We start from the raw sequence: 14,806 nt of genomic DNA on the forward strand, positions 1-14,806 counted from the left end.
ATGAGTCAGTGAATGAACAATAACAAACACCACTCATAACTGATGGTTAAAACTTACCTGACTGGAATTCCCTGGCGGTTCAGCTGTTACGTGCTTTCACTGCCAGGGCCCAGGTTCAATCCTTGGTCAGGGAACTAAGATTCTGCAAGCTACACAGCACAACCAAAATAAAAAAGGAAAGCTCACCTGATTGAAAGAGTGTAAAAGAGCCCAATATTATAAGAAAAATTAGTTAAATATACATAGAAAAAATCTGGAACCAATATGCAAACATTTAACAGCAGTTTACCTTTCAAGTGTCATTTACAAAACTTTCACATTTTATGTTAAAATTCAAACACTGTAGAAATGTCTAATAGTGAACATATTTTGATAACTGGGAGTTTTTTAAAATCCCAAATATGTATTTATTGGATGACTATGTAATGGATGCCCGTTTACCAAGCGTCCAGCAGCTGCCTCCGTTCCAGGGGCCTGAGGAGGAGCAGACAGACAAGCTGGTGAAAACACCACCACCAGAAGAAGAGCTCCTGAAAGGAAGCAATGAAGCTCCTGTTTTCTGGGAAGCAGCCTTCCCTCCACCAATATCCGCAGGTTCCTTTGACAAATGGCCTCTTTTTAAAAACTAAGGCCGACTACTCTTTGTTCCTTGTTAACAGCAGAGAAGAATTTAGATACAGGGTTGTAAAAATACAATACTTGTTTTTATTGTGACTTTAATAATGCTAAAGTTCAGCACAACTATATGTGCTGATGGTACTCTGGAAATTGGCAGTTTTGCAAATGAAGAAAAATTATCTTTCAACTAATGAGGCATTAAATGTTTCAAAAATGTCTTTCCACAATAATCATCTTGCCAAAAGAACCCACACAATACCAGTAAAATGGGGGAAATGGGAGTAACGCCGGTGGAGAGGACCACTGTCAATACTCTGCTTGTGATCCGTGTTGCCGTTCCTCAAGATGGACCGTTGGGAGAAATCCAGTCCAGGTACCCAAGCTCAGTCTATATGACTTCTACAACCACGTGTGAATCAACAATAAAAATCTTAGTTAAAAAAATTCTTTTAAAAGGATCCACACACAGACTCATGAGGACAAAGTAGGAAGCAAAAATCTTTATTTCTGAAAAAATTCACATTTATTAAAAACAGCAATTTCTAGCCAAATAATATAAAGCATTTTAAATTAATTATTTGAAAGTATGTACACTCTGTATAAGTGAACACTTTAAACTGTACAGATTTAAACAAACAGTCATTTAGCAAACAGGTTGGATCACTATTACCTACTCGGTAAGGTGTTTGAGTGTTTCAGAAATAAAAGATTCAAAGCACAAGAATGAGTGCCATCAAATATTTTTATCCTTAAGAACATACTCTGCTCTGTACATCAAATGAAATCATAGTACTGTACAATAATCATGCCCTCATTTCTTTGGAAAGGCTATTTAAAAATCAAATGTACATATAATATACAAAACTGGGTATTTTACAGTTTATTTCATTAAACACATATTTAAAATAGTAAGTAGAAGTGAGTAGAATCTTCCTAATTCATTCATTTCCTATCAAAGAATGAATATGGCCCCTCTTTACCTTCTACCTTCCCAAAATATACAGAGTATTAAGGTCTATCAAGCAACATCCATCACCAAGTTACACTGAGGTGAAAAGCAAGTGACCTTTTAAAATGACAGACATCAGGGTTATGTAAACTATCCACACGTGGCGGGAGTCTACTTGAAGTGGATGAAAAATACTAGTCTCACAAAGTGAGGTCTGCTGGCTACGTTCCAGAGCCCTTGTTAGCGTTCTATCTCAAAACTAGTGTCTCAGTAATTCAAAATTCATTGTGAACCAAAAAGCAGGTGACATTTACTGTAACATCAGAGGCAAAACCAATTCAATCAGCAAACAGGTATTTGTAGGAAAACTCAAGAGATGTGCGTGATTAATTTGATGACCCCTGATATCAGGCAGTCCATTTCAAGGCATGGGCGGTCTTCACCAGCTTGTGAGTAAACTGTATTCTGCTGTCGCAGGCTGCCGATCCACAAGGCCGGCCCGCGGCACAGCCGCTGTGAATGTTCCGGACAGAAAAGTGCTCGCTTTTCAAAGAACTGCGGAAATGGAAGGCAATGTGCACAAAGCTGGTAACCCTAAGCATCATGCATGCGACCTGCTATTCATCAGGCTTCCTGGCCTCCTCAGTGTGCCAGCCTGAAGACGCCCTAATTGGTACCTCCCCCTCACAAACACTGCCTATTGTACCGTGAAGATTCTCATTAAAGACACGCACGTATCCACCACGAGGAGGCTGCAGCCCCGGCCTGCCTTTGAATGCTCTGTACCTAAGCCATTCACAGAGTACAGATTCCGGGACCTTACACAAGGCCCTTGCATCTTGAAACTACCCCACATCAAACACGCAGAAAGAGAACACCTTGAATCCCCAGGAGCAGCCAATCTACTCCAAACTAAACTTCAAAGTGAGAGGAGAAATTTTATAAATAGAGTGTAGAAATAACATTTCTGGAAGTAAAAAAAAAAACAAAAAAAGTCACTGTGGAATGCTCAGTGGTTAAAAGGACTGCAGTGTTTCTTGCTCTAACAAACCTTACTCTTGGAAGTTCCCTAATTAGCTGTATTTCCGTAAAGCTCTTTGTGGTATTTATTGTAACCTATTTTCACTGCATTTTTCTTAAGAACCATTTCCCTGTGTGCCCTCCATAAGTTTTTCCTCTTAAAAACTTACACTGCTTGCGACCATTTAAGTGAGGCAGCTATCAGCGCTCATAGACTATATAGCTTATCTTTGGCATTTTGATGTTTTTAAAAGGGAAACACAAATCATTGCACACTTTGCTTCCATTTCATTCTGTGATGAGCCCTGAGTGGCGGCCGTGTGGTTCTGGGGACGTCCCTCGTCCAATTCCCTGGTGTCCTGCAGCCTCCGGACCCGGCAGCCCGTTCCTGCCAGCCGGCCATCTATACGCACAGCCCAATAGGCCAAGTTATTTAGAAACGGACAGTAGGAGGTTCAGCTGAAAAGCAAAGAGAAAGGCCGTGTTAGTTCCACTGTGCAATACCGTGCTCAAGAAAAGGTGTTCAGATTCTCACAACCAGAACAACAGGGCAAGTCTAAAATTTTTAAGAGACCAATAAACCTGGCTGTAAAGTAGAACCTGGACCCGTGATGGTCTGACTCCCGAAGCAGCCCCTGGGGCACCACACATCGTGGTGTCCTGTGAGGAGGTACGGCCGAACCTGGACCTTTAACTCATTCAGAATCCGATGAGGAAGACAGAAAAAAAACTAGACACCAATACTGACAAAAAACAGAAATAGCTCTGAGGTCCCCAAACTGCTTGGCACCAGGGACCAATTTCATGGAAGGCAATTTTCTCATGGACTGCAGGTGGGGACAGTTTGGGGATGATTCACTTGAATTATATTTATTGTGCACTTTATTTGTGTTATTATTACATCACTTCCACCTCAGATCATCGGGCATTAGATCCCAAAGGTTGGGGACCCCTGTAAATAACCAACTTCATCTTTCTGTATGCAGAGTGTGCTGTGCAGAGAGTTGCATGCTAGGAATTCTTTAAATGATTCTTCATTGCACAAGAACAGGCCTGGCAGATTCGGGAGCCCCCTGCCTCCTCTGTAAAGAAGGGCGTGACACAGAGCCAGCCCGGGGAAACCAGAGAAGTCGCCACTGTCACTGGCAGGGACGCAGCCTGAGCTCTGCAGGTCTGCCACCCCGGCCCTGGAGAGACCTGTGGCTGACTGAGCCTGGCAGTGCGTCCTTCTAAACACAAGGGTTTTTTGGGTTTTGTGTTTTTTTTTGGCATTTTATTTACTATTAAGTATGCACAATGCACATTTATGAGACCTACTGGCAAGTATAACTGTCCTTTCCTTTTTCTAAAAGAACTTCTTATAATTGGAGGCTAATTACAATATTGTGGTGGTTTTTGCCATTCACTGACATGAATCCCCCATGGGTACACATGTGTCCCCCCATCCTGAAACCCCCTCCCACCTCCCTCCCCACCCCATCCCTCTGGGTGGTCCCAGAGCCCTGGCTTTGAGAGTCCTGTTTCATGCATCGAACTTGCACTGGTCATCTATTACTCCGAATTAAAAAGATGGATTTTATGGTATACGACTTATACCTCAATTTAAAAATGACCCCCCTTCTCCTCCAGTTACCACCCCGTCTCTTCTCTCTCCGCACAGTAAAACTCCTCAAAGACTGACCACACTCACTGCCTCCAGTCTCTCCCCCTGCAGGTTCAACGCAAACCAATCAGACGCTCAGCAACCTTGCTGCTCTCCTCTCTAGTCCTTACCATATACTAAACTCCTCAGCGATTCTTAAAACCATGAACAAAATACCCGCCGTGGCGCCAGTCTACTTCCACTCAGTGAAAGTTTGCTGACAGAACGGAATGCGTGATGGCAGTAAACACAGGCTCAGCTCTCTCTTCAGGGTTTTTAATTTAGGAAGAAGAGAAAAAGAGGACCTCTTTCTGACATCTTTGAAACATGGGCCTCTTATCATACATACTGCAAACAAAACTAGGTAGCAACCTAAATACCACTGTTTGAGTCTTCCACAAAGAGTTTATCTTAAACAGAGCAACTTTCAATTATCAGAAAGCATTAAAAAGCAACTGAGGGGACTTCCCTGGCGGTCCAGTGGTTAAGGCTACATGCTTCCACGGCAAGGGGCCAGGTTTGATCCCTGGTTGGGGAACTAAGACCCCACGTGCCACAAAAGTGTGGCCAAAAAAAAAAAAAAAAAGGAGCAACTGAAAATCTGAACACCACTGCCAAACGTGAGAGAGCACGTTTGGCAATGCTCATCAGAATAATGTACAATTTTAAAAATTACAACAAAATATGGTAACTCAAAAGATACTATCTACTCAAGTAAGATAACTAAAAGGTTATAAAAGTAACACAGATTACTTACCTGTTCCATTGAAGGACAAGCAATGATTTGAACATCTTCAGGGCTAAACTCTTCCTTTAACAAGACGTGGAACTTCTGGAAGACTTGCTGAATATTATTCTTAGAAAGAAGAAAAGGCAATCGTATTACATGAGTCACTGAAAACAGGTTCAGCCTCCTTAAACATGAAGAACCAAGGATGTTAAATACTACTATTTGCCAAAACAAGCGGAGGAGACGTATCTTCCCGGGGATTACCAAAGACATGTAACTGGTCCTTAATATTTCACATGCCAGCACAACCTAACTAATAAGACTTACCAGATAGGATTTCCTGGACAAAACTGAACTCTTGCCAGCCTTGTCCCCTCCAGAGAATAATAAGAGTCTTCAGCAGCAATTTCTTCCACAAAAGATAATGAAGTTCCCAGACACATAAATTGTACTTTAAAAATCAACCAATGCCTTGAGTAAAGATGTGAGCTCAACACAGAGCTGGAAGCAGTGAGTACTAAATTTGCTCTGGTGTTTAATCCCTTGGGGGTCGCTGCAAGCCATATATTTTCACTGCTGCTGCTGCTACTGCTATATCGCTTCAGTCGTGTCCAACTCTGTGCGACCCCACAGATGGCAGCCCACCAGGCTCCTCTGTCTCTGGGATTCTCCAGGCAAGAACACTGGAGTGGGTTGCCATTTCCTTCTCCAATGCATGCATGCACGTGAAGTCGCTTCAGTGGTGTCCGACTCTGTGCGACCCCATGGACAGCAGTCCACCAGGCTCCTCTGTCCATGAGTTCTCTAGGCAAGAGTACTGGAGTGGGTTGCCATTTATCTTCTCTACTCACCAGTAAAATGGGGCATAGTTCCTGAGATGCTGTTCTCTCAAGTGCTGGGCCACATCTCACACAGAGGTCTGATTACTCATTTACTAATTTCTACTTTTTGGCAGAAATCACCTTTGTGCCACAGGTAACCATAAAAAATTAAGACAAAATGAGGGCTAGGAGGGGGAGAGGGGGCAGAATCAGACAGATGCAAGCTTTGTTAAGTCTTTCAAGAATCCCAGTGCTTTTCTTAATCGACTGCACTAGAATAGTAGACCAACATTTCCAAATGTTCACAGGAAGAGGAAAATGCCAGAAGAAGCAAGAATACTTGGAGAGACCAGCCAACATTCAAACACATCATCATGAAACTTACCCTGACTGGTTTAAACAGGATGAACTCAGTATCCTTGTTGGATAGGTACAAAGACATACTTCTCAATGTCAGGGGCAGCTTTGCTTTTATTGTCTTGTAGGCACTTGCAACAAGGTCACTGACCTTTGCTGGAAAGAAATTAGCCTCCTTAGTATCACAAATAAAAACAGAAGAAGTACTTCCATTTTAATTCAGAGGAGAATAAAAGGAGAGAAAAACAGCAAAAGACGACTATTTCCTCAAAGAATTTTTTTCACTTTTGTTTATTTATCAAGTTTAATCACAAGCCCATAAACATTCATTAAGTTTAGATATATAAAATTCTAACCACAAAAGCTAAACAGAAAAGAATTCCCCCAGCATGGCTCAGGACATTCATAGGGACGGTAGTACGGTGCCTTTGGAATTTGGAGATAAGAGGTAAGGTAAAATTGGAAGTCATTTGCAGAGAAACACTAGAAAGAATTACTTCATAATGAATGAACTTATTCACTGTGACTCTTACTGACTCACAGTAAGAGATGCTTTCTGTCTTATGAGATCATTCAGAAAATGCCCACACGTATTTCATGGGAACTAAAAATCCATCTGTTATGTTCTTATATTACCAGAAAAGGAATAGAATTCCAGAAAATGTTAACTGAAATAATTAGCAGCCCAGATGTAGTGTCTCAGAAGAAGTACAAATGGAAAAGAACAGCAGTAATCTGTATTAAGTATTTAAAAGAGAAAATTACCTAGAAAGCTAGAAAGGAAAAGACTGATTGTGTCAAAGATGGTCGACCTCACTCATAATTAAGGAAATGCCTATTAAAACAACTGAAATATTGCAGATTAGTCACAATCACTAAGATTGTGCATATGCACACCTGACAGAGGTGTGGGGAAGCAGCCCCCTCCAGGCACTATTATTTTTAGCCATGCCATGTGGCACTGCCTGTGGAGACCTAACTACTGGTTGTCTGCTGTTTTAGTTGCTAAGTCATGTCCAACTCTCTGCGACCCTATGTAGCCCACCAGGTGCCCCTGTCCATGGGATTCTCTAGGCAAGAACACTGGAGTGGGTTGATCTTCCCAACCCAGGATCAAACCTGTGTCTCTTGCGTTGGTAGGCGGGTTCTTTACCACTGAGCCACCTGGGAAGCCCATTTTAACTACTGGACCACCAGGGAATTCCCCTTCATCCACTGTTGATGGGAGTACAGTATGAACTGGTTCAACTTCTTGGAAGGGATACTGGGCAATGTCTAGCAAAACTGAAAATACACATACTCTATAATATTTAATGTTCGTACTGCTGAAAATTTACCTTATAGACATGCTCACAAAATACTACCAAGATATGTGTGTTTATTAAAGAGTGAAAGGAAAAACTAAAAGTAATTTAAATATTAATAGAATTATTAAAGAAATTGTGCTCTAGTGATATATGTGTCCATTACTTAAAATGGGTAGAGTTAGATATGCTGATATAGAAGGGGCTCTAAGGTACAGAGTAAGTGTTTTTTTAAAAAGGGGCAGGGAGGGTATATTTTGTAAGCAGATTGGGTAGGAGGTCGCTGGAGAAAGAGAACCAAGCATGGTTTTCTTGACATAAGGGAAGCCATTTTGTCCTAAGTCATTTTGTGATCTAAACCCAGCCACAATGCTTATCCCTGAAGAGGTCTCATTAATTGATGATGTTAAGGGAAGTGAGGAAATGCAGGAACAAAGGAAGAGCAGTCAAAACACAACGTTCAGTGAGAAAACACTAGCTTTGTCCTCAAGGGATACAGAGAACAATCTGATACTGGTCTGTGAGTTCTGCAGGAAGTAAGGCACACAACCAGGCGGAGGCTGGATGATGCTGCTGACCCTCATGACTTCAATCAATCAAAGCTTAGATTCTGGAGACCACTGCCCCAGTTCAAGGTTGAAGCCCCTCTGCTCAAGCCCCTTCATGAATACGTGTACCCTTGGCTTAAAACTTCCCCAATTTTGCTGTCTGGGGAGATGCTGCTCTGGGAAAGATCCCTGGTGTTCTTTCTTGCTGCAAGTAATACCTCCTTCCTTCTCCTGATCTTTGCCTTTTTTTGTGTCTTTCAGCTCAACACTTACCAAAAGGGAAACTTGGTGAGTGTCGAGCTAAAACTTGTTACCTAAAAAGTGGTTGGCCCAGGTTTTTCAAGTAACAATAGTAAAATCTTATTTGTATAACATGTTTGTGCTAGCATACACATGTCCAGGAAGCAGCTGTGAATAGTGGTTACCTTTGACAGAACTAGCTTGGAGGTGGAGAACAGAATTACTTCTCATTTTTCACTCCTCCACATTTCCACTTTCATACCACGTTAAAAGTTTTTTCAGTTGAGGAGGGTCATAGATGAACAGGGCAAGAAAGTGCCCGTGCCCACAAGAAGAACGAACCAACAATCCAAGGACTGCATGTTTTTCATGAGCAGATGAAAACTCCTTTAAGACAGTGAATTCCATAGGCTCTGGCCCTCTCATCACTAACACACTTGAGGGGTCACTGGTCAGTTTTCAGAGGCCTGGACAACTACAGTTATATGTGGAGCTCAGTAAATAAAGTACCCTAATTCTTAAGAAGGTATATCTCCCAGAGTGAAATAACAAACTGGCATCGTAGTTATAGCTCAATCTCATGAGTTCATCATGAACTGACCCCAAGAATGTGATCAAGTCTGCATGCACCACATTAACCCTGGGTTCCAGGGTCCACGGCAAGTTCCTAGACTGCTCTTGGTGCTCCCTCCCCAAAGGCTCAAAAATCTTTGACATTTCAGTATGGGTTTCTCCTGTTACAGATCAAGAGATAGCAACTCCACAGCTCCCTGTGGCCAAAGGGGGCGGAAGATACAACTAGGTGAACTGAAGTATCACTGCTAACATTCGCCAGCATCTCCTCACATAGGAAGAAACAAAGCGACTAGATGACAGAAGCAGTAAGCCTGATCCCATCTAGCCCTCCTGCGGGCTTCCTTTTCCTCTCATCTACTCCTGCGTTACTAGTGACGACGGTGGTGCTACCTAAGAGCACCGCACGCTCAACACTGAGACTCCTATTAGGGTTCCACTTGAGAAAATGACAGCCCCTACTTTGAGCAAAAGAGAATCTTTTCAGAGCAGAAAGGAAATTCATTAATTATACATCAAGCCCCTAGGCTTAGCTGTACTAACTATGCCTATGCCAATTTGCGGGTTTCTACCTATTTGAAGAAAAATTTATTGCACCCAAGAGTTTCACCTACATTAACATTCAAAATAAAATCTGCTCCTATTTCTAAATAAGCTCTGCAAGTAACTGAAACCTTGAGCCAAAAGCCCAGTTAATCCGAAGACAATCAGAATTCCTTCTAGAACTGGTGCTGAGTTACAGACTGACAAGCCTGCTGCTGAGCCTGAGGGGTCAGAACAAGCGGTTGCCACCAGGCTGACTATAGTTAGAATTTCCAGTATTGTCTGTAAAAGACTGGTTTTCTGTCTCTTGACAGAATGTACTACTACGTGAAGGATGTTCTCTGTCCTTTCATAAGATGGCAAAGATTTCAATCTCATATACAACACAAGGTTTAAAATAATAAATCTAGTACACCATTCACTGTCTCTACCACAGTAAACAAAAGGACTAAAGCGTGTCACAAAGTTTATTTACAAAATAAAACAAATCAATGCAAACCTATAAAAGCTCCCATGACACATTTCTGGCATAAAATCCTGCCTTCCGTTCAAATGCAAGTGATGGTTCTCTACGCTTCGCAAATCTCCCTAAGAGACAGAGCCACTCTCACTCTTCTCTGTTCTACTTCAACTTCAGACTAACCTGAGGCACTAACAAGAATAACTAAAAATTCCAGAATGGCCTCAGTTCTTTTTCCCAAAAGAAGTAAGTACCTGAAAGACATACATTCTTTCACTATGGAAAGCCAGTCGTGTTAAAAACCTGATTCCAGTTTAAGTGCCTATAGACAGTCAATCTTTTACGGCTGCTAAGACGGAATCATCCTTTGGCTTTCTCACTATAAGCAAATCGCTTCCTACCAACTTGCACACGGCTTACCTGTAATTAAAACAGACTGCTTCGCCATCGTGCCCTTCTCATTCAAAGGATCTCTATCACAACATGAGCCAAGGAATGGCCAGAAATATATAATCTAACAAAGTGACTTATTCTGGTTGAACGCCAACTTAAACTGTCACAAAATGGACTAAAAATAACCCACAAAACTAGTCTTGATTTTCAGTGTCTAATATCTAATGCCAAAGAAGGGAAAAAACCTTCTAGCACAAAAAAATTTACATTTAGGAAAGAGTTAAGACAGGAAACATCTCAAGCATTTCTGCCAATCAATGACATTGCCTGCCAACTTCCAAACAACTTTTACAATTGTTTTTCAAACACTCTAAAACATTAAAGAGAATGTAACTTGTGTAAGATGTAATAATGTGCAGTATTTCTTCATATAATACTTGGAAACAGTAGCATACGGTCCATCAATTTCATACTATCAAACAGTGTATTTTCATCCAAGTTCTAAGACAGTGAAAAGCAAGTATACAAAAACTAGCGCACTCAAAGCATTCTCATCTAAGCCATATTTTATTTTTAACTGGGTGTGTGCGTATGTATATGTATGGAATGCTTGTTGAAATACAAGTAGTGTAGGCTCAATTAAGACCTGTCCACTCCAAACTGGATCTTGCAATAACCTAAACCACAGCAGGAGTAGGAAGCCAACTCCTGGCTGTCAGAGCATGACTATATAAATGCAAATTAACCGACATCCTAAAAGAGAAATCCCAAATAGTAAGATGTGGATACCTGGTTGTGCCCAAGGCTGCTGAGACAGCGTATACTTAGGTCCTCCCTGACTGGCCATTGTTTTTAATGCTGAAACCTAGTAAAGGAGACAAAAGGGGAAAAGTTTCATTTCACTGATGACAAATTAAACTAGAACTGCTCTCAAAAGATGTGACACCATTCGAACCTATGAAAATAATAATAACCAAACGTACAACTCTAAGAGAAAATGAATCATTTCCCATCCTTTACAACCAATAAAATATTTAAGTAAAACTTCTTTCGTGATTTCAAGGCATACCACTGTTTTGCAAAAAGAAAACCACACCAATGTCCTGAGGCATTCTGCCTCAAACATTTCAGGAAGCCAAGAATGAAGACTGAGAGAAACATCAACACAAAACAGATCTCTCTTTAAGTGGACTGTTAGGTTACCTTTAAATTATTTTCCTATGCTATCAGAAAAATGTCACAGGAGCTGGACAAAATCCCCTTTATATATCTACAGGGTCCTTTTCTTCATTATAGGTAGAGAGAATGTTATTAAAAAAAAAAAAAAAGGTTTTCAGACAGCATCAAAAAGCACACTTGACCAACCAGTGTTAGAGGTATGGAAACGGACGCCCACCCTCTAGTCACTTCTCTCCTCATTGCTCAGCATCAGTGCAGAGAAGCAAGACCATGCATTTTGGGTAAGAATGTTCTTAAGATGCCAAACTACAGTGGGGCTAAGGTGGAGCTGGGGAGTGTGAAAGACAGAAGCTCATAAAACATCTTCATAGAAAGGGACTGCTAGGTGCCACAGGTCCAGGCCATGACCTTGGCCTCAGTAGACAGTCTCATTAGGAAGACTTCAATACCAGCTCTTTCGATTTCTCATGAAGAAGGCCACATAAATATGCAGGGAGAGGATGAGCACAGACAGGATAACAGACAGGATATAATGTTAACCCAGGCCTCTCCAGCCCTCTGTTTCTACCGAGTTCACATTGCCAAAACTACTTCTAGGCCCTTGCTCATGTTGTCATGTGTATAAAATCACCCCTTTCCACTGTCACTCAATTCCTCTATATGGCTTTATTTTTACTGTGAAATGCTGCTTTTAAAAGTGAGTCATTGTCTAGGGATTAGACAATGCTAAAAGAAAAACATGCTCATGTTTAGTGTATATTATCCCCAATATTTCCCAACGTAAACAGAAACATACTAATGTGTCTACATTTACAAAAGCAGGAACACAGTGCTCTGAAAACTGTTTTTTTCCACTTAAATCTAAGTCCTGAACATTTTTCTGTAACCAACTGTTACACTTTAATAGTAATGCTTGCCTGTTAGTCCACTGGCTGTTCCAGAATTTAACCAATTTCATAATGACATATATTACACAGAACTATTTTTATATTAAAAGCAAATACAGACTGGTATATTCACCTCTATTTACTATCTAGATAATTAATTAGGTTGGCCATAAAGTTCGTTTTGGTTTTCCCATTAACATCTTACGGAAAAACCTGAATGAACTTTTTGGCCAACCCAATACTTGTCTTTAAGTGAAACCTCAAGGAGCATTTTCCTCAAAGTTCCGCAAATAGCCCTATCTTTTTTAAAACCCCCCAGGATGAAGACAGACCCACTGTCTCATTATGACACTGCTGTACACATCTTCATGTTTACATAATATCCATCTTGATTTCCCATTAGGTTATAACTCCTTAAACAGAAATGAAATTTATAGATCAAATTCTATTACAACATTATGTCAGAAAAAAATTTAATTTATACTGTTACTGAGGAAATTAATAATACTTAAGAGGGAACATTAAGAGTAAACTTGCAATACTTCAGCAAATTGCTTGAGAGGAAATAAAATCTGCTAACATGAGTTTTTAGCATAAACTGGTCCTACCACGGGAAACACTTTTTAGCTTAGCTATAAACTTTGAAATTATACTTCCTATAAAATACTTTCATTCAGTTTTTTTGCAAAAGCAAAATCTTCACTTCATATTTGTCACATAAACTAACATTTCTGCAAGTGATTAGAAAGTACTTTGCTACTTTCGATCTTCTGGTTCTGATATATATAGTGATATATATATATCTCACTACACAGAGTATAGTGAAAGCTGCTCAGTCGTGTCTGACTCTCCAACCCCATGGAATTCTCCAGGCAAGAATACTGGAGTGGGAAGCCCTTCCCTTCCCGAGGGGATCTTCCTGACCCAGGGATCAAACCCGGGTCTCCAGCATTGCAGGCAGATTTTTTATCATCTGAGCCACCAGAGTCCTTGTACTAACCCCAAGCCCTACTAAGGAATCAGCTTCAAGCAATATTCAATACGATGAAATTCGAGAACAATAAAAAAAGTATGGACGGTGTTTTAGTTTTGGAAAATATCTGACCCAAATATTTTCATATAAACCTCTACCCCTCAAAACTTGGAAAACAGTTTTACACTCCCTGCGTGCATGCTCAGTTGCTCACTCATGTCTGACTCTTTGTGACCCCATGGACTGTAGCCCACTAGGATCCTCTATCCATGGGATTTCCCAGGTAAGAATACCGGAATGGGTTGTCATTTCCTTCTCCAAGGGACCTTTCCGACCCAGGGATCAAACTCGGGTCTTCTGAATTGCAGACAGTCTCCTACATCGCAGGCAGATTCTCTATCGACTGACCTCCAGGGAAGCCCACTGCACTCCCCGCTGCTGCTGCTGCTAAGTCACTTCAGTCGTGTCCAACTCTGTGCGACCCCATGGACGGCAGCCCACGAGGCTCCCCCGTCCCTAGGATTCTCCAGGCAAGAACACTGGAGTGGGTTACTGCACTCCCTAGGACCACTGAAATGATGCCGAGAGAAAAGGCTATCTTTCAAGGAGCAGGAAACAAGGCAAAGTTCTTCTAGAACTTTATCATTCTCAAGAAATTTCATTATTTTATAAAATGAAATTTTATTAATTGTGACCCCCCCAAAATCAGGAAGGATGTTTACACCAGATAGATTAAAAACGCCGTAGAAATGTTCATCTCATGTGTAATGAGTCACAATGCTAAGGCTGAATTTCTCAGTCTGAAATGAAGATGATTTACCTACTCTAGGTACAGGGGATGTAAGGAGAATTAATGAAAACAAAGCATCTCAACAAAGAGAGCTCAAGCAAAGAGCTACATAAACAATAAAGCCAGTTTACAACAGGTGAAGGAGATCGGAATCACACCTGGAGTCTTCAGGTACAAAAAAATGAAGTCTTCTGACAACCTAAAAATGTTTTCTACAGACTCTCACAGTTTGTTTTATGGCAAATCCATATATGTTTTAAAAATCAGTCCAAACTCAGAAACAAGCTGAGGACATTTTGTTAATGAGGCTTACATCCAAATAGTAAATACTGAGACCTACAAGCACACAGCCAGATGAAAGATGAAATAGTTTCCTTTCTACATGGATGAATACTGTTTTTCTTGCAGTCATTTATCAAGGCACAAGAACTGACTGCCTTACAATGGCAAGTATAACAAAAGGGGTATAAGATTCTGCACCTGCAGAATTACCTTCAAAGAAAATCCTTTTAAAGTTTTAAAATCATTTACTTTGTCTCTGCTAGTCAGAGTACTAGTAATGTTGACTTGGTGAAACGTGAAAAATGTTTGGTCCACAAATTCTAAGAAACAATGTCTTAAATGATCGCAAGTGTCTGTATGAACTCCAGGGTGTACAGTGCATGTGAGTTGCCTATGTGTGTATATATCTTCGCCTTTGACCCACTCTATGCCAAGAGGACAAGGGAATAAACTTAAATTTGGAATTTGTTGTTTTTCAGTCGTTCAGGCGTGTCTGA

At 40.9% G+C, this 14,806-nt stretch overlaps 1 protein-coding gene across 1 annotated transcript in view; it reads right to left on the bottom strand.

Moving 5' to 3' along the window:
* COG3 (component of oligomeric golgi complex 3) overlaps positions 1,104 to 14,806 on the bottom strand; it is a 59,536-nt gene continuing 45,833 nt past the window's right edge. The window contains exons 20-23 of the mRNA XM_018056764.1: positions 10,988 to 11,063; positions 6,166 to 6,293; positions 4,987 to 5,085; positions 1,104 to 3,046 (exon numbers count right to left, since the gene is read on the bottom strand). Coding sequence (XP_017912253.1) covers positions 3,017 to 3,046; positions 4,987 to 5,085; positions 6,166 to 6,293; positions 10,988 to 11,063 — 333 coding nt within the window. The 3' untranslated portion in view covers positions 1,104 to 3,016. The remainder of the gene's footprint in view (positions 3,047 to 4,986; positions 5,086 to 6,165; positions 6,294 to 10,987; positions 11,064 to 14,806) is intronic.

This window comes from Capra hircus, chromosome 12, assembly GCF_001704415.2.
Source record: "Capra hircus breed San Clemente chromosome 12, ASM170441v1, whole genome shotgun sequence".
NCBI classification, from domain to species: domain Eukaryota; kingdom Metazoa; phylum Chordata; class Mammalia; order Artiodactyla; family Bovidae; genus Capra; species Capra hircus.